This window comes from Schistocerca cancellata, chromosome 2, assembly GCF_023864275.1.
Source record: "Schistocerca cancellata isolate TAMUIC-IGC-003103 chromosome 2, iqSchCanc2.1, whole genome shotgun sequence".
Taxonomy (NCBI): Eukaryota; Metazoa; Arthropoda; class Insecta; order Orthoptera; family Acrididae; genus Schistocerca; species Schistocerca cancellata.
Genome location: NC_064627.1, coordinates 971,572,867 through 971,599,901, shown reverse-complemented (window position 1 = coordinate 971,599,901; position 27,035 = coordinate 971,572,867). Strand labels below are relative to the sequence as shown.

General features: G+C 39.9%; 1 protein-coding gene across 1 annotated transcript in view; it reads left to right on the top strand.

Moving 5' to 3' along the window:
* LOC126162936 (leukocyte elastase inhibitor-like) overlaps positions 1-26,746 on the top strand; it is a 192,561-nt gene extending 165,815 nt beyond the window's left edge. The window contains exon 8 of the mRNA XM_049919764.1: positions 26,462-26,746. Coding sequence (XP_049775721.1) covers positions 26,462-26,616 — 155 coding nt within the window. The 3' untranslated portion in view covers positions 26,617-26,746. The remainder of the gene's footprint in view (positions 1-26,461) is intronic.
* The last annotated feature ends 289 nt before the right edge of the window (positions 26,747-27,035 follow it).

Sequence of the window (27,035 nt, the reverse complement as noted above, 5' to 3'; positions counted from 1 at the left end):
CACCAGCTAATGCTTCCCGTCCGCGACACCGTGTCAGAAACTATCATAGCAAGTCGAGCGCAATTACATGCTGCCAAACCCCGAAAGCGCGGCAACTCGCGGGAGCGTCACTCAACACACCTGCTCCACCGCCCTACTCCAGCCAGACTCTCTGCCCGCGCTCCACGCAGCAGAGTTAGCACTACCAAAGACCCTAAACACTTTGGTTTTAAACACGACCTATCGATGTAATCGTTCGATAGAATAGTTTTCCCTAGGCCAGACCCAGCGTAAAAATACAAATACTATTTACAAAACAAACCAGTTATACATCGACATAAATGCATATATATAGTAAAACAATTACAATATACAAAGACACAGAAATGTCATATCTTCATGTAACAAAATAAGGAAAAAATTTATAATACAATAGATGGAAATAGGAGGATATTCATTTCCGGCGTTACAAACTGCAGGTCCTATTGAATGAAATGGCCAACCTAATAAACACACGATGTGGATTGAAACTGGATAACATATAACGGACGATGAAAGCAGGACAAAAAAATTAGTCTATGCGAAGAGGGCTTTCTTGATGAAAAGGGATCTCCTAGTATAAAATATTGACCTTAATTTGCGGAAGAAAATTTCTGGAAGTGAATCATGGACTTAGTGAAGACTACTAAAGAAGATAATCGAAGTGTTTGAGATATATTGATACAGAAAGAGGTTAAAAATGAGGTGGACTGGTAATGTCACAAGTTATGAGGGTCCCTGCAGACAAGGCGACGAGCGGAACACGTGGAAAACATTAGTAGGGAGAAGGACAGGAATGTAGGACATTTACTAAGAGGTCAGGGAATAATTTCCATGGCATCAGAGCGATCTGCAGAAGGTAAGAGCTGTAGAGGAAGTCAGAGACTGGGTTACATACTGCATGTAATTGTGGACGTTGGTTGCAAGTGCTCCTCTAAGATGAAAAGGAGGGTACAGGGGCGGCATTTACAATGAGAAGACTGATGAAAATACATACATAAACGTGTGACTGTACTTTCAGTAATAAACGTTGGAGTGCTACTGAATGAAATAGTTTTTATGTGTAAGATATATAGAATCTAAGAGAGTGGTTGATCTATGGCATTCTGGACATCATGTGAGAGAAGGTTGATGTAGCTTGGGATTTAGATGGAGTGGATTTCGGACCGGGGGTTGTGAAGACGTGGGGTTCAGTTTAAGAATTAATTTATTTACCATGAAAATTTTCAACTAACAGAACAGTTAGCACTTACAATAAAATAAATATAATTGTTTGCAGCCAAAAAGAACTAAAATACTTCGAATATACGAGATAAAGCGTAAAATATCCTTCTGACAACAACGGCACAAGATCAAATACACAACAAATTCAGTCGAACCATATACGGAGTTACCAGGCAATTATGTGCAGCTTAAAATGCTTGGCACTCTGACACAACAACGAAGGACAGGAAAAAACTAACAACACTAAATACTATATCATTTATTTACGATCAGTAATATAGAATCTAACTACATCTTGCTCTACTACTACTATCGTCTCTCGAGAACCAAGCTACCGACAACATTACCTAGCTACCTTCGCTTATGTGTGGACAACTTCCCTTACAATACATATATGACAAATCAATACAGATATGACAGTTCATTCACACAAGGCAATATCAACCACATCTTAATGCACGGATGTGAACCACCGATTGAATCACAAGAATTCAATACAGAATCAAATCTTAAAAAAACGGAATAAGCAACTGATTCAGCTTCGTGGTGAACACAGTCGGCTTCGGTTTAGTTTGCTTAATCACCCACACGGTGTGCACTGACGCAATTACACCTGCTTTGTTATCACAATATACTCCGCTGCACACCCCAAATACCATACACACATTTTTTTGAGTCATCAGTCTTCTATCTGGTTTGATGCGGCCCGCCATTAATTTCTTTCCTGTGCCAACCTCTTCACCTCAGAGCAGCACTTGCAACCTACGACCTCAGTTATTTGCTGGATGTATTCCTACCTCTGTCATCCTCTAATCCTCTACAGATTTTTCCCTCTGCAGCTCCCTCTGCCACCACGGAAATCATTTCTTGATGTCTTAACATATGACCTATCATCCTGTCCCTTGTTCTTGTCAGTGTTTTCCATATATTCCTTTCATCGCCGACTCCGTGATGACCCTCCTCATGCCTTCCCTTATCAGCCCACTTAATTTTCGACTCTCTTCTGTTCCGATTTTCCCATAGTCCACGCTTCAAACGTACATTCTCAGAAATTTATTCCTCAACTTAAGGCCTGTGTATGATGCTGATAGATTTCTTTTGGCCAGGCATGCTCTTTTTCCCAGTGCTAGTCTGCTTTTTATGTCCTCCTTGTTCTGCCCGTCGTGGTTTATATTGTTGTATAGGTAACACAACTTAACTTCATCTATTTCGTGATCACTAGTTCAGATGTTAAGTTGTTCGCTGTTCTAATTTCCGCTGCTTCTCTTTCGTTTTTTTTTTTTTTTTCGATTTACTCCTAATCCATATTCTGAGCTCATTAGACTACTCATTCTATTCAACAGAACCTGTAATTCTTTCTTCACTTTCACCGAGGACAGCAGTTTTATCAGCGAATCTTATGACTGATATCCTTTCATCTTGAATTTTAGTCTCCGCTCTGGAACCTCCCTTTTATTTATATCACTGCTTCTTCGATGTATAGATCGAACAGGAGGGACGAAAGACTACATCTTGGTCTTACAACCCTTTTAACCTGAGCACTTTGTTCTTGGTCTTCTCGTCTTATTTTTCCCTATGATTCTTGCGCATATTATACATTACTTGTCTTTCCCCATAGCTTCATTTTTCTCAAAATTTCGAACATTGTGGAACGCTTTTAGCAGGTCGACAAATGCCTTGAACGTGTCTTTATTTCTCTTCATTCCCGCTCCCATTATGAACGGCAATGTCAAAATTGCCTCTCTGTTGCCTTTACCTTTCCTAAATCCAAAGTTATCGTCATCTACGATATTTTACATACATACTAGTCGTGAAAGATCAATCGCAAACTTTCATTCAGGTAATCTATCTCTGTCCAGAAAGTCGCTACAGGGAAAGAACGTTAGTACATGACATGCTACACCACTTCAATCACAAAGTCACCAGGCGATAGCACTCTGGTACTATTTCTTATGACCATCGGGAGCCACTCCTTCACCTTATCCTATAACTGCTGTGCTTCCGACCACCTAAAGAAAGCAGCTCCCCCGTTATTGTCCACATTGCGGCCCCGTCATCCTGCACGTTGACACGCACGGCAACCGTCCTACACACACCAGTCGCTGAGGTAGGTACGAAGGAAGATTTTTGTTTAATTTCCTTTCGACAACGAGGTCATTTGAGACGCAGCACAAACTCGGTTTCAAGGATGGGGAAGGAGATCGGCCGTGCACCATCAAAGGAATCATCCTGTCTCTTAGCTTGAGCGATATAGCGAAACCACGGTAAATCTAAGTCTGGATGGTCGACGCTGATCTGAACCGTCGTCCACCCAAATGCGAGTCCAGTGCTTACCTCTACGCCACCTCGCCCGGTACCAGTTCTTGAGGTCCCTCAGACTTGGCACCAGCCGAGGCACTCCGCCTCCTGTCACTCCAGCAGCTGATCACGCTGGCGTCTCTTCAGGCCCAGACTTCCTTCGCTACCAGTCTCCAGTCTCAGCCCGAGCCGCAAGTCTCGGCCACTGACACAGCCGTATCCGCCCCTCGCCGAACACGGTTACGGCACTGCCTTCCGGGAGATGTGGCAAGAGTGGCCGTCACCATAGGTCCCTCAGCATCATGCCCGCTTGGTGACGTCGTCAGGCGCGAACCGCTGTGATTCGTCCGCTTCACAGCTTGTTGCCATATACACGCTGCAGCAACGATGCAGCCAGCAAAATTATGAGTGTTCGCGAATGTTATCATGTGTTCGCGTGATACCATGTGCTATGATGTGTTCAGTCCTCTGCTGAAAGGTGCATTGACTCGTGTTTTGTAGTGAGCCTAACGCATGAGCAGAGGTCACATCTGGTCGCTGGGCATAAAGGGCGACAAGACATTCGAAGATAAACTGAGATGCTCATATAAAACGTACTGAAGTTTTTCTCTGATCCGGCCGACAGTGAAGAAACCACGAATAATATAAATGTTGGCCAAGTTCATAAAATGATAGCAGATGTTTGTGGTATTTCCGAACCAACTGTATTCCATATTAACAGTGCAGCAACATCGGCAGAATCACCAGATGTGAGCACGTGCTTTAATCCTCAAAGGAAGGGATACCAACGAAATGGAAATTACGGAATTTAATGATTTTTAACAAAAACTGTACATGGTTACTACGGGAGAGGAGGGGAGCCGACGACCAGAAAAATACCGGAGGAACTCCGTGAAATAGTTAATTAGTCTGGTTCAGGTATCTTCTCTGCCTACTTGCTTTTTGGCTCAGAAAGTGTAATGACAGACGAAAATTCTTAATGGAACGCAGAGACAAAAGCAACGTTTTTGTGTACAATGCACATATTGCGTGCTGAGGACTATAGGTTTGTAGTGGACTTCGATAAAACTTGGGTTTCACAAAACCACACGACTAAATATATTTGGCTCGACTTCAAAGGAAATAGTGGGTTGAAAATACCTGCTGTTACTTTCCTACAGCGTTTATCGGTGATTTGGGTGATGGGTAGGGTAAGAAAGGGTATATAGCGCCTGCAAATAAATAAAAAATCGGGAGGCAGAGTATATTCTCGGTGGTATTAGTCCGAGCTGTCTGAAGTAGACCTGGCCCCGGCATAAAATTACTCAGGTGCCGTCGCGTTCATGATTGGTACGATAAAATAATGATGTCTCATTTGTTGCCAAAATTAATAATACAGTTTTTTTAAGAACTTTTTCGCTCGAACTTTCTGCAGGGTCCAGCTGAACGCAAATTAATCAGAGATGACAATTTACGTTAGACAGGTGGAACAGTTTCATACCTCTTACGGTGTTTTTTCTTTATCTCGGAATGGTTTTACGTTTTTATGATTAAGTATGTGTCACATACGTCTATAAACTTTGAGAACGTTCCTACTTTTTTTTTCAATCCAAATATGCAAGTGGTTCTGCTTTTTCCACATGTTAAATTAAAAAAATCATTTTCTTTCAAGATTTGTTGCAACATTAGTTTTAATTTTTGTTCGTATCAGCTGAGGAGAATTTTTCTTTTGAAAAGCACCCCGCCATATTCTGGATTAAAAATAGAGATGTCTAACATTTTTTAGGAATTTTTACTAATACTTGAAACTATCACTAACTGGCAATGCTGTAAGACAGTGAGATGACCTTGAGGTGCCTATTTTCGCGCTACGGTCGCAGGTTCAAATCCTGCGTCGGGCATGGATGTGTGTGACGTCCTTAGGTTAGTTGGGTTTAAGTAGTTCTAAGTTATAGGGGACTGATGACCTCAGCAGTTAAGTCCCATAGCGCTCAGAGCCATTTGAACCATTTGAACCTATTTTCGTGACGGTCGCTACAGTTCTGATCTTTGTAACTAGCTGCCTGCTCCCACTTGCGCTTCTCCTGAGCTCTGCTGAAGCATCTCTCGAATCTGTCACGTGACCCGCTCTGTCCACAATCATGTGGCACAAGCGTGTTGCACGAGTTGAAAGGTATCTATGGGACTGGGGAACTTGCCAACAGGACACCAAGATCAAACAGTGACAAAGTGACATTAAATTCTTCATTTGTGTGGCCATATTGTCCGTAGTTGCTTTACATTTCTTGAGGACATATTTGCTCTGTCGTTGCAACTACAAAAATGTGTCATTATTTTTCACCAGGGGCGTTTCGCTTTATTGATGTAAAGCATCATCAGTGCTCTGTAATTAATTTATTTACATTTTTACTTGCTTTTAGATCGAAAAACAGTTCGTTAAGAATGTGTTGATTTGTACTCACGGTGATTTCCCGCTTACATTGGAAAATGCAGTCTGCTAGCACATCGTTGTTTTTCTGTCTAATGGGGTGCATTTAAAGACAACTACTCACCGTTCTCCAGCTCTATAGAATTTGAAAACACTGGATTATGCACAGAAAGGGAAGAAATTAAATACCCTCGAGGAAATGGAGGTTTCAGAGCATACAGGAGGAAGAAAGGAGGGTCTTCTAAACGATCAGCTGGCTAACAAAACCCAAGTGTATTCTGATATAGTATGTTTCTTGCTTAATAATATGTAGCAAAACTGATGACGCCAGGCTCCCCGATAGCATTGCCTTCTACTAGCAGAGAAACGCTAATCGCCCCAAAATAGCATTGTTAGCTTACTCAGTGTTCATCACTTTTCAGTTCAATAGTAATTACCCCTTTACTTATTTGACTAATTCTCATCTTCTCATACTGTATTATAAAAGTCTTGCCAGGCCAGTGTTTGGCACTCTCGGACCACTAGCACCTCTTACACTGTTTCAGCGTTATCCAGAATTCAGTTTGTGGGCCTCCGTATCGGCGCTACAAGTCAGTCTATGAATGTATAACTAAATCTATACGCCCCGGTGTCTGTATAGCTAATTATCGAGTAGTTAAGTAGTTTTATCCTGGATTAATTTCTACCTTGTGTGTACTCCTGTACACAACTGTAACTGTACTCTGTGTCTATTCTTTTGCTACTTTAATAGGGAAAGAATCTGTGAGAGACATGTCTCTAGGCTACGACACGTGATTTCATTAATTTATTACGTAATTGTTCGTTTTTAACATAAATTTATTCAGGACTTTGATTTACGTGCCCTTGCATCGGCACTGTTATTTCACCGGAGGACCTGCTTCGACTTATGAGACCATTTGCACCTGGTACTTGTCTTCTGTTTTTATTTATTTTTCGTTTTTTAATAACAAACTCCCTATGATTTTACGTCCTTAGTTAACTTCACACAATTTTAACTTATTATATTTCAGCTTTGACACATTTTTGCTAAGAAAACTCTTGCCGTAAATAATGTACGTTATCCAGACTCATTGTTTCTACAAAATCTGTTTAGTTATTTATAAAACCTTCTAAATAACATTCTTAAAAATAAAACTTTATATCTCACGGTGAACTAATGCCATCTACCGTGGTCAATGCACACTTGCCACAGGCCTAATGTGCCACGGCGTTCAGTAGTGTGTATGTGGTAGCAGGTTGTAGAACGACGCTTGCAGCATGTTTACCATTTGACAGATTTTTCAGGTCTGATCCTGCCTTGTATTCAGTGGATCACATTAAGCGCCCCAGCAATGTAATAATTTCACATCTATAACATTCACGAAAATGACAAGTTGTAGTTTTTGCTTTTTTTAATACATTCCGTATATTTCAAGATTATCGGATGGTGTGGTTTTAACGTATGACCGGAGCATATACTATTTTTCTTTCTCATGACGAAAGTGGTTTATTTTTGTGGAAGTTTTACAATCAATATCTGATAAAGGAGTGGGGGGTGGGAGAAATAGAGGAATAGAAATTGACAGCATTAAATATGTTCGTCAGGAATACCGCACAAGGTCTTATTGATAACTGTTTAGCAAAAATTTGTTTGGAAAATTTTTTAACCGACAGATCAATAGTTAACCTTTAAAAATTAGTGGATAAAATTCCAAAATGATAACAGGTAACCAAGAAGGCGTTTTAAAACACAGCTATAAAAATTTCTTTGAATCAAATGATCCATGTATAACTGTTTAAAAATTATTGAAGAAAATTCATACCATAAAAGAATTTGCGGAAGGCGATCAGGAACGAGAAGACAGTGCAATACGATCATTGTTTGCAAGATTGCACAGAGGGAGACTTATTATATTTAGAGACCAACACACTTATAAAAATTTTAGTCAAAATGCAGCCATTGTAGCAAAATAATTTAAAAAACAAGCAAGAAAATTAAAGGGGAACACAAGGACTGACCAGTTGAATGCTCTTTATTAAATGGATGGCTCTTTTATTCGACTATAGTCGTACAAGGAATATTATTTTAAAAGAAATATAGAGGCAATTCGATTTTGTCGAAATGCGAGAGCACTCGAGGCAGCTTACAGCGTTAAGAAATTATAAATACCATATAAGAAATAAAACATGAATTCCAAAGCTGGCGAACGCCAAATTTTCAGCGAACTGGGTCTTTAATGCCTTACATGAAGAATGGCAGTTTTGTCGTTGAAGAAAATTAATTTTATTTCAACTTCAAGGATGTACAAAATCCAATCATCATAGATTGCTTCCACTTATTGTGGAAATCCAAAGTTTATAGTGAACTACCTGACACTCAGCCAATAGGCTTTCAAGAACTTACTCGCTCCAGCAACATCAGATTAACTGCGGTTGAATGGCCAACGAGCAAAGCCCTCAAAAAAGCAGCTATTACAGGCTACACGACAGTGACCAGTACTACAACAGATGAAACTCATAATTAGATACACGCCTAAAATATCTAGTATTAAACTCTGTAGAACTAACACGGCAAAACGGGGGAAGCACATGTATCCAGTTAAAGGAAATTCCACGACCAATGTAGCCCAACTGCAGTGTAACTTTTTGCCTTAAGAACTTATCCACTCGATACTGAAGGTGATGCAACTACTTACTATTGTGGTGACGACAATTTTAAATGTCTGTCACGCCGAACATTAAAAATCACCTCGTTAACCACCTTCGACATGAAAGGGAGTATAAGGTTTACAACATAGCTTACCATGCAATATTTTCACTGTGACAATGAATCCACATTCGTTACAGAAGTTGACCAACATTTGTGAGTCCAGGTTGCCTTCTTTTCTGAGAGACTGTAACACCAATTTTTGACCTATTTAGTATCTGCAACTATATTGCTATATCAGTCTGTAGTATTGCTTATGTATGATGTTGTATCTGTCATGGAAATTCTTAGACTAGTAGAAATGTTTCAGTTATGTAAATTTTTGAATGATATTGTTTAAATTATGCTTGTGAATTGAAATAACTACTGAAATGATTGTTATGTAATCTACTATAAATGACTTGGTCCATAATTAGGGAGCGAAAGGTTAAATATAAAATATGTGGGGAAGCCCCCCAACTCCGGAAGTAGACTGGCGGAGTGAAAAAGGTGTGACTGGCGCGAGTGGCAGCTCGTCCTTTGAGACGAGTAAGGAGTGCTGTGGTTAACATCCTGCTAGCAGCAGCGGATAATGTTGTTGTTGCGGTCTTCAGTCCTGAGACTGGTTTGATGCAGCTCTCCATGCTACCCTGTCCTGTGCAAGCTTCTTCATCTCCCAGTACCTACTGCTAACTGCATGCTTCTGAATCTGCTTACTATATTCATCATTTGGTCTCCATCTAAAATTTTTACCCTCCACTCTGCCCTCAAATACTAAACTGGTAATCCCTTGAAGCCTCACAACATGTCCTCCCAATCGAAGCTTTCTTCTAGTCAAGTTGTGACACAAATTCCTCTTCTCCCCGATGATGTTCAGTATCTCCTCCTTAGTTACGTGATCTATTCACCTAATCTTCAGCATTCTTCTGAAGCACCACGTTTCGAAAGCCTCTAGTATCATCTTGTCTAAACCAATTATCATCAAGGTTTCACATCCATAAATGGCTACCCTTCATACAAATACTTTCGGAAAAGACTTCCTGACACTTAAATCTATACTCGATGTTAACAAATTTCTCTTACTCAGAAACGCTTTTATTGCCATCTCCAGTCTACATTTTATACCCTCTCTACCTCGACCATCATTAGTTATTTTGATCTCCAATTTTCAAAACTCATTACTATTTTAAGTGCCTCATTTCCTAATCTAATCCCTCAGCATCACATGAATTAATTCGACTACATTCCATTACCCTCGTTTTGCTTTTGTTGTTGTTCATCTTATATACTCCTTTCAAGACGCTGTCCATTCTGTTCAACTGCTCTTCCAGGTCCATTGCTGTCTCTGACAGAATTACGTCATAGGCAAACCTCAAAGTTTTTTTTTTTTTTTTATTCCCCGTGGATATTAATTCCTACTCCAAATTCTTCTTTAGATTCCTTTACTGCTTGCTCAATATACAGATTGAATAACACTGGGGATCGGCTACAACCCTGTCTCACTGCCTCCTAAGTCACTGCTTGCCTTTCATGCCCCTCGACTCTTATAACTGCCATCTGGTTTATGTACAAATTGTAAGTAGCCTTTCCCTCTCAGTATTTGACCCCTACCACCTTCAGAATTTGAAAGAGAATATTCCAGTCAACATTGTCAAAACTTTTCTCAAAATCTACAAACATTAGAAACGTAGGCTTGCCTTTCCTTAATCTATCTTCTAAGATAACTCGTAGGGTCAGTATTGCCTCGCGTGTTCCAACATTTCTACGGAATCCAAACTGATCTTCCCTAAGGTCGGCTTCTACCAGTTTTTCCATTCGTCTGTAAAGAATTCGCGTTAGTATTTTGCAGCCGTGAATTATTAAACTGATAGTTTGCTAATTTTCACTACTGTCAACACCTGCTTTCTTTGGGATTGGAATTATTATATTTTTGTTGCAGTCTGAAAGTATTTCGCTTTTCTCATACATCTTTATCACCAGATGGTAGAGTTTTGTCAGGTCTGGCTCTCCCAAGGCTGTCTGTAGTTCTAATGAAATGTTGTCTACTCCTGGGGCCTTGTTTCGACTTAGGTCTTTCTGTGCTCTGTCAAACTCTTCATGCAGTATCCTGTCTCCCATTTCATCTTCACCTACCTCCTCTTCCATTTCCATAATATTGTCCTCAAGAAGTTCGCCCTTGTATAGACCCTCTATCTACTCCTTCCACCTTTCTGCTTTCCCTTCTTTGCTTAGAACTGGGTTTCCACCTGAGCCTTTGATACCTTTGATATTCATGTAAGTGGCTCTCTTTTCTGCAAAGGTCTCTTTAATTTTCGTGTAGCCAGTATCTATCTTGCCCTTAGTGATGCATGCCTCTCCATCCTTACATTTGTCCTCGTCACCCTGCTTAGCCATTTTGCACTTCCTGTCGATCTAATTTTTGAGACGTTTGCATTCATTTTTGTCTGCTTCATTTGCTGCATTTTTGTATTTTCTCCTTTCATCAATTAAATTCAGTATCTCTTCTGTTACCCAAGGATTTATATTAGCCCTCGTCTTTTTACCTACTTGATTCTCTGCTGCCTTCACTATTTCCGCTCTCAAAGCTATCCATTCTTCTGCTGTATCTCTTGCCCCCGTTCTTGTCAATCGTTCCCTAATACTCTCCCTGAAACTCTCTAAAACATCTGGTTCTTACAGTTTATCCAGATCCCATCTCCTTAAGTTCCTACCTTCTTGCAGTTTCTTCAGTTTTACTCTACAGTTCATAACCAATAAATTGTGGTCAGAGTCCACATCTGCCTCTAGAAATGTCTTACAGTTTAAAATCTGGTTGCTAAGTCTCTGTCTTACCATTATATAATCTATCAGAAACCTTCCAGTGTCTCCAGGCCTCTTCCACGTATACAACCTTCTTCCATTATTCTTAAACCAAGTGTTATCTATGATTAAGTTACGCTCTTTGCAAAATTCTACCAGGCGGCTTCCTCTTTCATTCCTTGCTCCCATTTCATATTCTCCTACTACTTTTCCTTCTCTTCCTTTTCCTACTATCGAATTACAGGCTCCCATGACTATTACATTTTTGTCTCCCCTCACTCGCTGGATTTCTTTTATCTTATCATACATTTGTTCAATCTCTTCGTCATCTGCGGAGCTAATTGGCATACAAACTTGTACTTCTGTGGTAGGCGTGGACTTCGTGCCATTCTTGGCTACGATAATGCGTTCACTAAGCTGTTGGTAGTAGCTTACCCACCCTCCTATTTTTTATTCATTATTAAACCTACTTCTGCGTTACCTCATTTGATTTTGTATCTATATCCCTGTATCCACCTGACCAAAACTCTTGTTCCTCCTGGCACCGAACTTCACTATTTCCCATTGTACATAACTTTAACCTATCCATTTCCCTTCCCCATACCTGCCCAATTACGGGATATGACATTCCACGCTCCGATCCGTAGAACGCCAGTTTTCTTTCTCCTGATAACGACGTCCTCCTGTGTAGTCCCCGCTGGGAGATCCGAATGGGGGACTATTTTACCTCCTGAATATTTCACCCAGGAGGACGCCATCATTATTTAACCATACGGTAAAGCTGCATGCCCTCGGGAGAAATTACTGCTGCAGTTTCCCCTCGCTTTCAGCTGTTCATAGTACCAGCACAGCAAGGCCGTTTTGGTTAGTGTCACAAGGCCAGGTCAGTTAATCATCCTGACTGTTGCCCCTGCAACTACTGAAAAGGCTGCTGCCCTCTTCAGGAACCACACGTTTGTCTGGCCTATCAACAGATACCCCTCCGCTGTGGTTGCACCTACGGTACGGCTGTCTGTATCGCTGAGGCACGCAAGCCTCCCCACAAACCGCTATGTCCATGGTTCGTGGGTGGGTGGGTGGATGGGTGGGAGAATGGGGAGCGGATCATAGTGGCTCATATTCCTGAAGTTTTGAGGCCAGATGAGCCCAAAGGCAGTATTTATGGGCCTCGGATGGTGAATTTGGTGATATCATTATCACGGCTTGGTTTTTGGTCCTATAAAAATATTATTTCAATGCCAAGATCAGTAATAGGACGAGGCCAACAGTTCTGTCATGGCTGCAGGTTAACAGCCACTGAAAATTGTGCCGTCAGTGCCACCAGCCTTCTACTAAATTGTTTTGTATTTGGCATTCTGTAAATAGACCAGGTATTTGTGAAATTTGCTTAATTTTAATAATACTCGTGGTGTTACTAAAAACTTACGCCCATGATGACCCCAAATCACAAACTTGGACGGAATTCCTATCGTAGTGAATTTAGTTCCGCGTGTCCTAACCGATTATGAGAAAGTGGCTGAACTGGAATTTAAAGTTGTGTTGTCATTTGCACAGCCAATTATAATTTTGAGGAAGTCAAAAGACTGCTTATGAAAGCACATTTGTTATTTAAAGAGTTATAGTTTGTTGTGCTTTACTTAACTGATAATTAATGATAAGAGTACTTACATTTTCTCATACATACTAGTGTTGTTTTGATAATGAGCATGGTTCTGCCGGCCGCTGTGGCCGAGCGATTCTAGGCGCTTCACTCCGGGACCGCGCTGCTGCTACCGTCGGAGGTTCGAATCCTGCCTCGGGCATGGATGTGTGTGATGTCATTAGGTTAGTTAGGTTTAAGTGGTTCTGAGTCTAGGGGACTGACGACATCAGATGTTAAGTCCCATAGTGCTTAGAGCAATGAGCATGGTTCTTCAAACCATGAAATTTAAGGTTCCTCATGGACCAGCCTGGTTATTTGATGAAGCAACGAAAAGGCTCTTTCGTAGCCACTGTAGTTAGATTTGTACTCTGTTTAGTCGCATCAAACCGAGTTTAAGAAAGAAATGTTGACTGTGTTATCTATTCTAATACAAGTTGGTTAATGCACAGGCTTGGAGACCCTGTATAACATAATGGTTATAGATTATGATCATTAGTAGACCCCTGATTTAAATTCAGAATCATTTCAAGCTTTTCCCTTTTCAGTATTGCTACTGATTTCATGTGAGTCGGTATTTGGTTATATAAACTGTTGCACCTGTTTCATTTAAGATATGTGTTGTTGAATGGCATGTGTTACTGTTTCCTGCCTCATTGGCGATTTGCTTATCTGACTTACCAGTTAGTAGCATATTTATCTGCAAGGTTAGGTTACTGTGTTGTGGTGTGAACAGATGTAACGAAAGCGTTTAGTGTGTGTGTCAAGGAAGCACTGCCTTATGCTTAATCATCTTGTTTGACACAACAATGCCTAATTACGCTAGAGACCTGTTTTAATATGTAATGTTAGAACTTGCTTGTTCCTGACCACCGTTTGTTATTGTTTATACTTTGCTGGTGTGTTTCGGGAACGAATCCCAGTTTCCTTGCTCTGTTCTCATTAGATATTCCCGGTCACATCTCAAAAAGTTCTCCCAAAGGTATAACGCTAGCACCGATTGCAGTTCAAGGTGGTCGGCGGTAGAGTTACAAGACAATTCCACAGTAATGGAGATACAAGTCGACAGCGCGGCTTCACCCACAATTACCGGCCAAGCCGATTTCTTATGTTATGGCCAGCCAGCAGACACGAGGAAAGCTGTCCATAGTCACTGCAGTCGGTAACTTCTCTCTCCTCGCCGGCGGAGCCGCCTAACTGGCCTTCCCCGCCGGCCGAGGTGGCCGAGCAATTCTAGGCGCTACAGTCTGGAACCGCGCGACCACTACGGCCGCAGGTTCGAATCCTGCCTCGGGCATGGATGTGTGTGATGTCCTTAGGTTAGTTAGGTTTAAGTAGATCTAAGTTCTATGGGACTGATAACCACAGCAGTTAACTCCCATAGTGCTCAGAGCCATTTGAATAATTTTTTCGCCTTTCGCCAAGCCGATTTCTTATGTTATGGCCAGCCAGCAGACACGAGGAAAGCTGTCCATAGTCACTGCAGTCGGTAACTTCTCTCTCCTCGCCGGCGGAGCCGCCTAACTGGCCTTCCCCGCCGGCCGAGGTGGCCGAGCAATTCTAGGCGCTACAGTCTGGAACCGCGCGACCACTACGGCCGCAGGTTCGAATCCTGCCTCGGGCATGGATGTGTGTGATGTCCTTAGGTTAGTTAGGTTTAAGTAGTTCTAAGTTCTATGGGACTGATAACCACAGCAGTTAAGTCCCATAGTGCTCAGAGCCATTTGAATAATTTTTTCGCCTTTCGCCAAGCCGATTTCTTATGTTATGGCCAGCCAGCAGGCACGAGGAAAGCTGTCCATAGTCACTGCAGTCGGTAACTTCTCTCTCCTCGCCGGCGGAGCCGCTTAACGGGCCTTCCCCGCCGACCACGGTGGCCGAGCAATTCTAGGCGCTACAGTCTGGAACCGCGCGACCACTACGGTCGCAGGTTCGAATCGTGCCTCGGGCATGGATGTGTGTGATGTCCTTAGGTTAGTTAGGTTTAAGTAGCTCTAAGTTCTATGGGACTGATAACCACAGCAGTTAAGTCCCATAGTGCTCAGAGCCATTTGAATCATTTTTTCGCCTTTCGCCGGCCATGACCTGAACAAAGATAGGCGAGCGTAATAATTATGGACACGGTAATTCCAATTTTTTAATTTGCTAATTTCGTCCAAACCCAAGGTAGCCTCAAGCTTCCGTACCCAAAGACTGGAAAGTTGCACACCAATATTCAAGAACGGTAGTAGCAGTAATTCACTAAATATAATTAACGTCGACATACAGCAATATTCTGCAACATATATTGTGTTCGAAATTATGAATTACTCGAAGAGACGGTCTATTGACACATAGTCAACACGGATTTAGAAAAAATTGTTCTTGTGAAACACAACTGGCTCCTTACTCACACGAAGTGATGAGCGGTATTGACAAGGGATTTCAAATTGATTCCGTATTTCTAGATCTCCAGAAGACTTTTGACACTGTACCACACAAGCAGCTTCTAGTGAAACTGCGTGCTTATGGAATATCGTCTCAGTTGTGTGATTGGATTCATGATTTCCTGTCTGACGGGTCACAATTCGTAGTAATTCACGGAAAGTCATCGAGAAAACAGAAGTGATTTCTTGTGTTCACCAATGTAGCGTTATAGGCTCTTTACTGTTCCTTGTCTATATAAACGATTTAGGAGACAATCTGAGCATCTGTCGTAGGTTGTTTCCAGATGATGCTGTCTTTTATCGACTAGTAAAATCATCAGAAGATCAAAACAAACTGCTAAACGATTTAGAAAAGATATCTGTATTGTGCAAAAATTGGCAATTGACTGTAAACAATGAAAAGTGTGAGGTCATCCACATGAGTGCTAAAAGGAACCCATTAAACTTCGATTACACGATAAATCACGCAAATCTAAAGGCCATAAATTCAACTGAATACCTAGAAATTGCAATTACGAACAACTTAAATTGGAAGGAACACATAGGAAACGTTGTGGAGAAAGCTAACCAAAGACTGTGTTTTATTGGCAGGACACTAAGGAAAATGTAACAGATCTACTAAGGACACTGCCTACACTAAGCTTGTCCGTCCTCTTTTAGAATACTGCTGCACGGTGTGGGGTCCTTACCAGATAGGACTGACGGAGTATATCGAAAAAGTTCAAAGAAAGGTAGCACGTTTTCTATCATTGCTAAACAGGGGAGAAAGTGTCACTGAAATGACACAGGATTAGGGTGGACATCTTTAAAACAAAGGCGTTTTTCATTGCTTCGGAAACTTCTCACGAAATTTCAATCACCAGCTTTCTCCTCCGAATGTGAAAATATTTTGGTGAGGCCGATCTACACAGGGAGAAATGATCTTCATAATAAAATAAAGGAAATCAGAGCATGCATGGAAAAATATAGATGTTCGCTTTTTCCGCGCGCTGTACGAAATTGGAATAACAGAGAACTATTCTGAAGGTGGTTTGGCACTTAAATATGATTTTTAGAGGATCCGTGTAGATGTAGAATTCGATTGGATTTTAATGTAGGGTAGTCTGAAGATGACTTGAATTGGATGAAACGCGCGTTATTGATGAATGAATAAACAGTAATTTCAACATCACAACCAAAACCGTTTTCTACTCCTCTTTCGATATAGCGGTTGCTGTATCACCATGCCATGGAGTGGAAAATCTTTTACATCAGCTTAATGCAGTGACAGGACCTCAGACGAAGCGCACCTTTAGCCACCATCGACCACTAACAAAGGAACCTGAAAGGGCACATAGAAAGCATGCAGGAGTGGTGCCACCAAAGGAAACATTCAGTATGACAGTATCCACTGCCGAGCCCAGGCCAGTATTGGTTCTCATCCCTTTCTCTGGGAGCACACAGTACTCTTACTTGATTACTCATGTTAGTGAGGTTTCTGTTCCCACACTTCGTAAGTCAGTGCTTATGTGTTATTTACTATGCCGGCACGGTAGCTCAGCGTGTTCGGACAGAGGGTTTAGCTACCCTCTGTAATAAAAAAAAACTGAGTGAACGGATCAACCTGAACGGGTGTCATCCGGAGTCCGCCATGAACAAAGACAAGGAACAATATAAAACAAAATGAGATTTAAAAAAACCCACATCTCTGCTCCCAGTGAGTGCATGGGAGTGGATAAGCCACAACGACGTCGTAAATTCACCGAGATGCCTTCCTTACAAACACAATACAAACCTCTGGACGGCCTTCAATCGTTGAGCTGTCTGTTACCTACGGATGACTGAAACTGATTTTACTGTCTTTTATTTTCATAAACTGCTCTCGATCTTCTATTTGTAAGCTGTCGGGAGAGGGAGTGATGATGGTTGGGGGGGGGGGGGGAAGGGATGGGGGAATGGCATCCTCCACAATAGCTTTCCTGTTCTGGATATTGCTCGTGTGTATTGCGAATAACCACTGTCACTCCAGTACGCTACGTGGAGACGTCCGTTGTTGCAGTGACAGGTGCCTAATAGAAACACCTGTAGCCCCTTCGTGCATTTGACTGTAATCTGAGGACTCTACACCACTTCTGAGTGTTCGGAGCTGGTTGTGAAATTTGGGAATTTGCAGTTGCGTGACGTGAAGTACAGGAAATTTAGAACCGGTTGTTGTATTTTTGTGTACTTGTAAAACCATTTCATAAATTAAAAGAAAAAGCAGTACTCGACACGTCTCATTTTAGTCAAAACTCACGCATAATTCTTCACGACGCGGCTGGCTTCTCTCGTAACACAACTATTGATACACGAATATCAGTTCAGCCGTGCAAATAATTCCCACTCTGTCCTCATCAGTCACCGATAGGTAATACATTTGTAGTAATGGAGAAACAAGTAAAAGCAAGGATTTAGTAATAAAAGCTATTATATTTTGAACAGTAGTAACGCATATTAGTCTCATTATAAAAAATGGACATCACGTATGTTGTGAGCTACATCGTTTATGCATTTAGACAACTGTGTTTAAGGATTATGTGTGTCAAGCATTACTTGCAATTCATTTCCCTGCAACGGGGTTATTAACTTCATTCGCTTTTTTTTTTATTTTGGGTCTTCAGTTTTCTGATTGTTTTGATGCAGCCAGCCACGATTTCGGCTCTTGTGCCAGCATCTCACAGTAGCACCTCCAGCCTATGTCCCCAATTATTTGCTGGATGTACTCCAATCTCTGTCTTCCTCTACAGTTTTCGCCCTCCACCGCTCCCTCTAGTACCACGGAAGTCGTTCCCTGATGTCTTAACAGATGTCCTGTCATCCTGTCCCTTCTCCTGGTCAGTGTTTTTCATATACTCCTTTGCTCTCCGATTCTGCATAGAACCTCTTCACTCCTTACTTTATCAATCCACCTAATTTTCAACATTCGTCTGTTGCATCACATCTCAAAAGCTTGTATTTGTGTTATCAATCTCTTACCAGTGGAACATTTCCTGACTGACTAAAATATGCTTATGCTAAGCCTCTTTACAAGAAGGGGGATAAAGAGGTACCATCATACTATCGACCAGTTTCACTTTTGCCGGTTTTCTCAAAAATATTTGAAAAGGTTGTGTTCAAGTGTCTCCTTAAGCATCTGACTGAAAATTATATATTGTCCAAGTCACCGTTTGGATTTCGTAAGGGTTGTGTCGTAGAAAAAGCTATTTACACTTACAGTGAGAATGTACTTAATTCATTAGATAATTAATTAGAGGCTACTGGCATTTTCTGTGACCTGTCAAAAGCCTTTGACTGTGTGGACCACAGCATTCCATTAAGTAAATTAGAATATTATGGGGTCGCCGGTAATGCTGCGAAATGGTTTGAGTCTTATCTATCTAAAAGGAGACAAAGGGTGTCGTTGCAAAATAGCTCCATCTTGGGTCCAATGCTTTTTCTTGTGCACATTAATGACCTCTCATCTGTTACATTGTCAGATGTTAAGTTTGTTCTGTTTGCAGATGTACAAACATTACAAAAAGTAGCAAGTCAAGTACAGATTTAGAAATAGCTGCTAATCAAATTTTCACTGATATTAATAAATTATTTAAAGCTAATATACTGTCATTAAGCTTTGAGAAGACCCACTACATGCAGTTCAGAACCTGTAAGAGATTTCCTTACAGCATGTGTATAACAAATGAAGACATTCAGATCGAAGAGCTTGACAATCTCAAATTTCTGGTATTGCAACTCGATAGTAAATTCTGTTGGGAAAGGCATACTACAGAATTCCTTTAGCGCCTAAACAAGTCTGTATTTGCAGCGAGAATGATGTCTGATGTAGGCGATATGGGATCATATTCTGGGGTAAGTCATCAAAGCGAGCAAAAGTTTTTAGGGTGAAAAAGTGTGTGATAAGAATCATTTGCGGTGTAAATTCAAGAACATTATGTAGAAACCTGTTCAGAGAACTTTGTATTCTAACCACTGCTTCTCGGTATATTTATTTCTTAATGAAATTTTTTGCAAGTATATATCTCTATTTCCAACCAATAGGTCAAGACATAGTATCAATACTATGTAGAAGCACAATCTACATAAAGACCTCAAATCACTTACCTTGGTCGAAATAGGGGTCCAATATTCAGGAGCACGCATTTTCATGCAATTGCCAGAAACCATTCAGGTAAAGCACGGTTTAAACAGAGTGTGGAAGACTTTTTGATAGGTAACTTCCTCTATAGATGAGTATCTTAACAGACTGTTAAGCCAGCATAAGTAAAAATGTCTATCAGATTTCAGTTTTGACAGTACTTGGTCACAACAGTCAGGATTAGGTATTTTGTTTATGATAAATTTATTAATAGTGCATAACAATGTTTTATTCTGACAGCGTGTTAATTCTGTGAGTATTTCCTGTCTCAGTTTACCACATTGTAATCACCTATTCCGGCACTCCCTGACAAATGATCACGGTGGTAAGTGTTATATTCAAATGTTTTATGTTATATTTTCTGGCTTGTTCCACACCCACGAGAATCATCTCATTTTTGGGTCAATGGCACGAAAACTGAATCTAATCTAATCTAATATCTATTCTGTTCTGATTTTCCATCAGTCCATGTTTCACTATCATACAATGCTGTCTCCAAACGCACATTCTCAGAAATTTCTTCTTCAAATTAAGACCTATGTTTGATACTAGCAGACTTCTCTTGGTCAGGAATGCCCTTTTTACCAGTTCTAGTCTGCTTTTGGAATCCTCCTTTTTGTGTCCGCCATAGGTTATTTTTCTGCCTAAGTGGCAGAATTCCTTAACTTCATTTACTTCATGTGCATCAATCCCGATGTTAAGTTTCTCGCTGTTCTCATTTCAGCTACTTCTCATTACTTTCGTCTTTCTCCAGTTAACTCTCAACCCATATCTGTTCGCATTAGACTGTTCGTTCCATTAGCAAATCATGTATTTCTTCTTCACTTTCACTCAGGATATCAATGTCGTCAGCGAATTTTGATATGCTTTCAGTTTGGATTTTCTTTTACTTCCAGCATTTCTTCTTCGATGTACAGATTGAACAGTAGGGTTGGAAGACAACTTACCTGTCTCACATCATTTTCAATCCGAGAACTCGTTCCTGGACATCCTCTTCACTCTTGTACATATTGTATATTACCTGTCTCTTCCTATAACTTACGCCTATTTTTCTCAGAATTTCGAATATCTTGCACCAATTTACACTTATGAACGCTCTTTCCAGGTCGACAGATCCTACGAATGCGTCTTGATTTTTCTTTAGTCTTGCTTCCATTATCAACCGCAGCGTCAGAATTGTCTCTCTGGTGCATTTACCATTACTTAAGCCAAAATGATCGTCTTCTAACACAGCCTGAATTTTCTTTCCCATTCTTCAGTATATTATTCTTGTCAGCAACTTGGATGCATGAGCTGTTAAGCTCAGTTTGCGCTAATTCTCGCACTTGTCAGCTCTTGAAGTCTTCGACATTGTGTGGACGATGTTTTTTTTTTCCGAAAGTCAGATGATATGTCACCAGATTCATACAGCCTACACACCAACGTCAATAATCCTTTTGTTGCCACCTTCCCCAATGAATTTAGAAATTCTGATGGAATGTTATCTATCCTATCTATATTATTTAGCTTAAGTCCTCCAAAGCTCTCTTAAATTTTTATTCTAATACAGGGTCCCCTACTTCTTTATACTCGACTCCTGTTTCTACTTCTATCGCCCCTTTATCGAGGCCTTCAATATACTCTTTCCACCTATCCGGTCTCTCCTCTGCATTTAACTGTGGAACTCCCTTTGCATTCTTAATGTTACCACCCTTGCTTTTAATTTCACCGGTTTTGACTTTCCTGCATGCTGAGTCAGTCCTTCCGATTATCATCTCTTTTTCAACTTCATCACATTTTCCATGCACCCATTTCGTCTTAGCTTCCCTGCATTTCTTGTTTATTTCACTCCTCAGCGACTTGTATTTCTGTTTTTCTGAATTTCCCTGCACATATTTTTACTCCCTTCTTTAGCTGTCAGCTACAGTATGTATTCTGTTACTTATGGTATCTACGCAGTTACCTTCTTTGTACCTATGTTTTTCTTTCGAACATATGTAATTGCTCTTTTCAGAGACCTCCACTCTCTTCAGCTGTATTGTACTGCCTGTTGAGCTATTTTTTATTGATCTCTAGCCTTAGAGAAATTCAAGCATATCTCGTTATTCCTCTGTACTTCTGTGTCCCACTTCTTTCTGTATTGATTCTTCCTAACTATCCTCTTCAATTTCAGCCTATCTTCAGCGCTACTAGTGATGAAGTTTTGTCTAGAGCAACATATATGGGCACGTGCCTGTCAGCTTAAACTGAAGGAGGCTCTTTTATAATTGCAACAGTATATAGGTCCCCTTCAGGAAACTTTCATTTATTCCTGGGAAAACTTAGATGCCTTGTTGTGCTATTTGTCAGATAGGGGAAAGCAAATTATTACTTGTGGGGACTTCAATGTTGATTCACTGGAAGAGTGTAATAGGAAGAATGACCTGGAAGTCTTGCTCAGTTCTTTCAATTTGACATCTGTCATTGATTTTCCTACTCGGGTAGTAAAGGGCAGCAGCACATAGATAGATAACAATTTTATAGACCAAGATGAGTTTAAAAGTATGAATTCTTGTCCTGTACAGAATGGCGTTTCTGATCATGGTGCTCAACTAGCTACAGTATATGACATAGCTTCATTCAGTAATCCAAAACTACCGTCCACAGTTGTGCATTCAATTAATGACTCAACAATTAGAAATTTCAGAGAAAATCTTCAGCAGTTAGACTGAGATGAGGTGTTCAAGGAACCTGGTGCTAATTTAAAATATAACTTATTTCTTGATACACTTGTAAGAGAATTTCAAAACTGTTTCCCCAAGAAAGTAGTTATATCTAATTATAAGATACCATGCAAAAAACCTTGACTTACTAAAGGAATAAGAATATCTTGTAACCACAAAAGGGAACTGTATCCAACAATAAGAAAGAGTAATGACCCAGAAACAGCGAAATATTACAAAAACTACTGTGCTACATTAAGAAAGGTTATTAAAAAGTCCAGAAGAATGTGCATCAAGTCTGAGATTAATACCTCTGATAACAAAATCAAAACTATTTGGAATATTATTACAAGGGAGACAGGGCAACCAAGAGTACAAGATTACGGCATTGTCATCAAAGTGAATGGAAACTTGACAAACAATAAGCCGGAAATCGAAAACATTTTGAATAACCAATTTTTAAATGTTGTAGAGAAAATAGGATCTAAATGTTCATTAGAAGAAGCAAGGCAGTTAATGGAAGAGGCCTTGCCCATTTAATTTGATACAGTTGAAATTCCATCCACCTCTCCTTCTGAAATTGGGAAGATAATAAATTCTTTCAAGAATAAAACTCACATGGAATTGATGGCATTTCCAGCAGGAGAATAAAAGCTTGTTTCCAAGAGATAAGTGGGATTCATAGCCACATATGTAATAGCTCTCTGAAGCAGGGAATTTTCCAAGACAGACTGAAGTATGCCATTGTTAAAGCACTGCATAAAAAAGGGGATACATCTGATGTCAACAACTATCGCCCAATCTCTCTTCTGACTGCCTTATCCAAAATTCTTCAAAAGGTAATGTATTGTTCAGTAGCTTCACACCTTTGTAAAAATAAAGTTTTAACAAAATGTCAATTTGGTTTCCAAAAAGGTTTTTCAACGGAAAATGCTATATATACTTTTACTAATGAAATATTAAATGCTCTGAGTAAACAGAAGTCACCCGTTGGGATTTTTTGTGATCTCACAAAGGATTTTGATTGTGTAAATCATGGAATACTTCTAGAAAAGCTCAAGTACTGTGGTATGAATGGGAAAGCGCTCAAATGGTTTAAATCTTACCTAACTGGAAGAGTGCAGAAAGTTGAAATAAGCAGTTAACATAATATGCAAAAAACTAGTGATTTCTCAAACTAGGCAACAATCATGGATGGGGTGCCACAAGTTTCAGTCTTGGGTCCTCTACTGTTCTTAATATATATTAATGACTTGCCATTCTATATTCACGAAGATGCAAAGGTGGTACTTTTTGCTGATGATACAAGTATAGCTATCACACCCAACAGACAAGAATTAATTGATGAAATTGTAAATGACGTTTTTCAGAAAATCATTAAGTGGTTCTCTGCAAATGCGCTCTCATTAAACTCTGACAAAACACAGTATATACAGTTCCACACAATAAATGGAATGACACCATTAATAAATAGAGATTTCGATCAGAAATCGGTAACTAAGGTACAATATTCAAAATTTCTAGCTGTATGCATTGATGAGGGGATGAACTGGAAAAAACACACTGAAGATCTGCTGAAACGTTTGAGTTCAGCTACTTAAGCAATTAGGGTCATTGCAAATTTTGGCGATATACATCTCAGTAAATTAGCTTACACGCCTATTTTCATTCTTTCGTATGGCATCATATTCTGGGGTAATTCATCATTGAGTAAAAGAGTGTTCATTGCACAAAAGCGTGTAATCGGAATAACTGCTGGAGCTCATCCTAGGTCATCCTGCAGATACTTATTTAAAGAGCTAGGGATCTTCACTGTAGCCTCACAATATATATACTCACTTATGAAATCTCTTTATTAACAATCCGAACGAATTCAAAAGTAATAGCAGTGTAATCTTCACTACTCCAGGTTAAATCTAACTTTGGCTCAGAAGGGGGTAAATTATGCTGCCACCGAAGTCTTTGGTCACTTACCTAATAGCATCAAAAGTCTGACAGATAGCCTTATAGCAGTTAAAACAAAATCCAAGTAATTTATGAATGGCAACTCCTTCTACTCATTAGATGAATTTTTGGACATAGTAAGTGGGTAATTTCCCCATCCCCACCCAAAAAAAGAATTTAAAAATGTTAAATGTCATGTAATATTTTGTATAATGTAATATCTTGGATAGACACCTTTTATTAACCTGACACGTTCCACATTATTACGAAGTGTCATATTCATGATCTATGGAACAAGTACTAATCTAATCTAGCTAGATATTGATCTGAGTGTATATCTGCTCCTGGGCACACCTTACAATCCAGTATCTGATTTCTGAATCTCTGTCTGACCATTATGTAATCTAAGAAATCTTCGCGTATCTCACGGCCTTTCAATGTTTCGCTTTAAAATGTTGTAATTCATTATCAAAATCTATAGTTAAGAGGCCAGCGAATGTTAGCGCAACTCCTGCAGAAGGCTGCAAACTTCGTGACGTTTGGTACATTTGTCCCTGTATTTTAAACTATATCGACCACTACCAGAAATATCAGCCAAGTTAAACTACTTAAACTGAACTGAAGCAAATTCCAGAGCAATATTAAACTGTCTGATATTTTCTTGGTAGTTCTTAGTATTGTCATTATTCTGTTCTGTGAGGTTTTGAAGCTCTTCCACAAACTTTAATAGGATCTAAGTTAGCTTTTCCTTGTGGCAACACATAAATAGCTGGAGTGTCAATGAACACCTCTGCAGCCAACGCTGTAAGCCAGTGTACGCACATTTGGTGCTGCGTGTCTGCAGTTCTTTGTGTCAAGGGAAACAACTGCAGAACAATATGTTTTTTGAAGGCTATGTAGTTGTTTCCTTGCACTCATGTTTTGAAGGATATGACATAGATAATTTGGTGACACGAAGTCATTGTCTTGTACTGACTGTTGCCGTTGAGTATTGAATCGGTCTTGTCTGCGACTGCGCTTAGCTTCTCTGTCTTGATGTAGTCGAAATTTTTGTCTTTGTTCGTCACTTTGTTTAGCATTTCTGCTTCTGCGATTTGTGATACTTTTCAGTGGTGTGGAACACCCTCATGGTCTGCATGTTGCGCCCTGTGGAATGTGGAAACCTGAAATGCAGAAAAAACGTTCGCGGAAAATTAACAGTGTTTGGTCTTTGTAATTACTCATTTGTTAAGAAAAATTAGTATGAAATAAATATTTCCGGTAGGACTTTTTTTTGTTTTTATCTTTGCTGGCGATGCAGGTTAATGGTACTGAGATTTGGGGAAGTATAACGTAACGTTGAAGTCGCTATGAATTAAAAGTTAGATACATTAAGCTATAAAAATAAACGGTACTTAACTGGGATGATGAAAGTTGATGTAATTCAGTTCATTGGCGCAGAACATAGGGCTTGCTTAAAGGAAGTAGACAGCTCCAACCGCTGTTGTGCATAATAGTAAAAGTAGATTGTCAATAGATGGCGCCTTCTAAATTTTTTACATCGACGTGTATCACCGAAATTGCGTAATTGACTACGGTTGCATAAAGAATGTAAACGACTGCAACAGCTGTCGTATGTGTTCGTTAAAAAGATTGTCAACAAATGGCACATTCTACATAATTTAAAAAAAAACTGTTTTCAAAAATAGTCATTTAATGAAAACGTGAACTTTGAACTACCGTATTTGTGCATTTATTGTCATTAATGGTGAACGAAATTTTGAAAATGACGTACTGTTCATTAATTTTAGTTTAACGATGTGGGAGATATGCCGTACCGACAAAAATACACAGTTGAGAAATAATATACACGATACCCCAATAACTTCCCTTCCACGGAAGCAGTTTACGTATAGTGACGCGTCCAGTACTGCCATAGATACCGGGCTTTCTCCGACTCCCATCACGCGAATTTTTTCCCATGCGTGCCTAGGTGCTCTTTATCGGTACCATCGCTTCTATATGAGGCTTACATACTCACGAACATTACTCACTTCTTCCAGCGTAATGAATCTTAAGCATTTAATTTCATTAGTCTTTTCGCTACTGACGAAAAGAAGTTAGACATTGTTTTTATTTGAACTATAGGTAATGTTTTCCATGTTTTAAATGATAATGTTGACATTATATGTTATGTTCTTTTTCAGCGGTGATAATCGGCATTGAATCCTTTGATGGTTCTGAGCCATCCCGTCCCATCATCTTCAAGGCGGATCGTCCTTTCGTGTTCCTCATACTGGACCAGCAGACCAAAACAGTGCTGTTTATGGGACGTTTTTCGGACCTCCCATCTCAATCGTGATGTAATCAACCTATTTGCTGGTTGAGACTATAACATGTTTCCGCATATCCAGTAAATGTCCAGTCTCAGTTCATCACATGTATAAATTACAAAAATGTGCTAATTATAAAAAAAGATATAGCATATCATAGTACTACAGTGCATTCTTTATTACCTCACAACTGTCATTGATAACAACCTTTCCCTAAATATGAAAGAACAAACTGTCTTGGTTGCAAAACTGGTTTTTCTATTTTACTTACCCTCCAATAATGCATTTCGCTTCATCAGGTTGGCCAACGAGAAAAAAAATACAACCTATCATACAAATGGCATGATTGAGATTTAGCAAAATTCGTCTAGCAAAAAAGAAAATAAAGAACTTACTGGCAAAATATGCTGTCAAGCATACAGGATGACGCGCACACAAATATCCAAGC